At 35.3% G+C, this 3,747-nt stretch overlaps 1 protein-coding gene across 1 annotated transcript in view; it reads left to right on the top strand.

Annotated features, from left to right (window-relative positions):
* FAM227B (family with sequence similarity 227, member B) overlaps window positions 1-3,747 on the top strand; it is a 103,168-nt gene that overhangs the window by 97,985 nt on the left and 1,436 nt on the right. Inside the window, exon 10 of the mRNA XM_006895326.1 lies at window positions 727-914. Coding sequence (XP_006895388.1) covers window positions 727-914 — 188 coding nt within the window. The remainder of the gene's footprint in view (window positions 1-726; window positions 915-3,747) is intronic.

Genomic DNA, 3,747 nt, shown 5'->3' with positions numbered 1-3,747 from the left:
TGGACAATGACTAGGGAGCATAGAAGGAGAATTGATGCCTTTGAGCTGTGGTGCTGGAGAGGACTATTGAATGTACCCTGGACTGCCAAGAAAACAAACAGATTTATTCTGGAGAGGGTTAAACCAGGCTACTCCTTGGAGGCAAGGATTCAGCGGCTTCATCTGACATACTTTGGACATGTTGTAAAGAGATACAGGTCCTTGGAGAGGGACATCATGCTTGGGAGGGTGGAGGGACCGCGCAGGAGGGGAAGATCCTCTATGAGGTGGATTGATTCAGTGACTGGGGTAATAGGGATGGGTGTGTCCGAGGCAGTGCAATTGGCACAGGATAGAGCAGGGTTTAGGGCTGTTGTACATAGGGTCGCTATGAGTCACAAACGACTCGACAGCACATAACAACAACAACAACAACAATTACAGATGTACCTAGTCAGAAGATGCTATTGAGTTTCCACTCTTTTATAATTCCCTTTAGTAATTTCTGTTACAGTTGTTTAGATGCCGTCAAGTTGACTCAAACTCATAGTCACCCTATCAAGGTACAACAGATCTGTTGTTATAGTCATTGTGTCAGTTCATCTTGTTGAGCGTCGTCTGCTTTCTCTGACGAGGCTGACAATGCTCCAGCCTTTGGAAATTGAAACAGAATAGTAATAAATGTGCTTAGACAAAAGTAATTTTTCCGATTCTTAATTTTTCTACATGCATGTTTTCTATTAACAGGCCTAAAACCTCCAAAGGGCTTTTGGACCCACTGGAAACTGAAAAGACTTGCCACAACAACCATACATGGCAGCAAGAAAATACCTCAAAGATCTCTAAAAGAAATAATTGCCAAAAATCGAGAGCGCATATTAGCGAGTAAGCAAAATTATTTTAAGTTACAGAATGGAATAAACAGCTGGAATCAAGTACGTTTAATTATTTATTGAGCTCTGGTGGCCGAGTGGCAAGAAGCTGTTCTGCAATCCCAAAGGCATGCAGTTCGAGGTTACCAGATGCTCTGCGAGAGAAGGATGGGCAATCTCCTCTCATGCGATTAAATGCCTAGCAGTCAAAGTTTATTTGATAAAATATTTTAAGATAATAATTTTAAATTTTGTTTTTTAATTTCTATTTTCATTGACACTTTGTTTCATTTGATCATTCCCATGAATTGTGCCTTATAAAATTAATTACCATTGATCTATGCCCATTATTACACTATCTTATAAGATTCCTACTGGATCCTTCCTAATTCCTTCATCCCCTATTTCCACCCACCAAACTCTGTGACCCCATAGTTTCCTCCCCCCCCTACAGCTGACCACTCATTCTTTCCTCTTTGAACAGGTACACATTTCTTACTAGTTATCCTTCTGTGCTTATAACAATGATCTTATACAGTATTGTGTTAGTTCAGAGTTAATTCACTCAGTATAATACTTTCTAGACTTGCACATGTTATACAGTATTTTTCAAAACTGTTGCTCCAGAGGGCTTTATAGTATTCTATTGTGTGAATATACCAAAATTTCTCAATCCATCCATTTGTCTATGGACATTTGGGCTGTTTCTTCATTCTTGTTATAGTGAATAGATGATATTTGGTACATAGGTTGGTGCTATAATAGTTTCAATATTGCTTTCCATTTTATAATTTATTATATGTGTGACATACTCAGTCTTTCCCCCTTTGTCTGTAATGAGATTTAAAAAATTTTGTTTTCAGAAGCCTTTTTGTCTTCATGTACATTTTATTTATTGTTTAGCTATATTAAAAATTAGATAGTTGTTTGTTTTATCATGACCACTTTAATATTTTGTTTAGTAAGTTTATGCTTTCATTAGGCTATCAGTAGTTGACCTTTTTGTTAGGTCTGTCCTAATTAAGATTGTAAAAGCTTCACTTTTATTGTTTTACTGTACCTTTTTTATTTGCATATCTAACTTTTTAACACATTTGGAAATTACATCATTTCAAAAGATTAATTGTATTTTCAGTATTATATTTTTCTTTTTTCAACTTATTACTTCTTAATAAGTAGTCCATTAGTAAGTTACTTGAAATAACACTTTAATTTGGATGTATTTTTATGTTCTTTTCTGTTTTCTTGTGCCAAATTTTCCTACACTAGGACCAGACTAATCAATTACTGTATGTCAGTTAGCTTTGTTTAGCAAGCTTACTCTTTTGTATTCTGTTTCCTGTGCTGTATCTATTATAGATGTGATATTTTAGGCCACATTTCTGATCTATTAGATAAAAATCTCTGCATATGAGTGAGACACAGGTTTGCTTTATAAAGCAATCCCTAGAAAATTTCAATGCTTAGGCAAAATCAAGAACACTAGTTGAGCTCTGGTAGCTTAGTAGTAAGGAATTGTGCTGCCAAAGATACGTGGCTCAAATCCACTAACTGCTCCATGGGAGAAAAACTGTCTCTGAAAACCTGCTGGAGGGCCAGCTATGGTTTGATTCTAACACAATAGTATACAACAAAACCAAGATGTGTGAAGGGAAATACCTTTGCAACTCCACCAGCTCCTTGATAAAGAATAAGGAAAAGGAAAGACTCAGATAATCAGAATTTTTTCTAATATATCTTCTTTAACCCATATTAGTTTATAATTAATTAAATTGTTAGTTTCTGTTCACTTACTGAATACACTTTCAACTTAAAGTATCTCTGAGCTTAGCTTCCCCTCCACTATCATCCCCATAAATATAACCATTTATTATTCTGGATTTTAGTAGTTGTGTGTATTTTTGTTTGTGCATATTTATTATTTTGGGAGTCTTTTCAAGAGATTTTGAATAGAAAGTAATCCATTATCTTGCAGATATATATTAATATATTACCTATTAATGTAAGCAACAATGACTAAATTCAGGAATTTTTAGAGGAACTTTTGATTTTGTTAAAACTTTAATGTATTTTTTTTCTTAAATGGTAAGAATAGTACAAAGAACTTTCATATATCTTTTATCCATATCCTTCCATTGCTCACATCTGACCCAACTTGCTTTATTTTCTCTCATTTAAAAGCATTAAAAATTTAAATCTCTTTCTAGAAGCATTGCTTTTGCTGCATTCCACAAATTTAGATATATTTTTGTTAGCAAGCCCCAGTCCTAGTCTGTTGGGAATTGCACGGCTAATCTCAAGGCAGTATACTTGTCTGGTAATTTATGTTCACCAGTGATTCCACAGGAGAAAGATGAATACTCTCTGAAAGATTTATACACTATGAAAACTCACTCAAGGATAAGTTGTCAGTTGGTTCTGATTGGGCAGCAGAGAGTTTTCAGTTTGAATATTTTCATTGCCATTTAATTAAAAATATTTTCTTATTTCTATATTCATTTTTTCTTTTACCCATTGGTTGTTTAGAATTGTGTTGTTTAGTTGCCAAATATTTGTGGATTTTCTGTATATTTTCTCAACTGCATATGGAATATCCACAAGGGAACATGAGAGGTCCTATTTCTGTGAAGTTCTGGTAGCACAGTCCTCAGGGAGTTGCACAGCTAACCCAAAGGTGTTCAAATCCACCAATGGATCCATGGGAGAAAGCTAAGCAGTACCCCATGCTATTTCTATCTTTGGAAATCTGCTGGAGGGGCAGCGATGGGTCAATTCCTACTCCATGGTAATTCCTATTTTATGGTAATGAGTGTGAGTTTGGGGGGAGTGTTTTCTGGTTTGTATCTTATGCTGAAAGCAGGGAATACCAGAGGAATGTCTATCTGTGTTTCATTGA

Source organism: Elephantulus edwardii, unplaced genomic scaffold (assembly GCF_000299155.1).
Source record: "Elephantulus edwardii isolate Elephantulus edwardi_28Jun2011 unplaced genomic scaffold, EleEdw1.0 scaffold00164, whole genome shotgun sequence".
NCBI classification, from domain to species: Eukaryota; Metazoa; Chordata; class Mammalia; order Macroscelidea; family Macroscelididae; genus Elephantulus; species Elephantulus edwardii.
The sequence above is the reverse complement of the archived record's forward strand: the minus strand, read 5'-3'. Positions and strand labels throughout refer to the sequence as shown.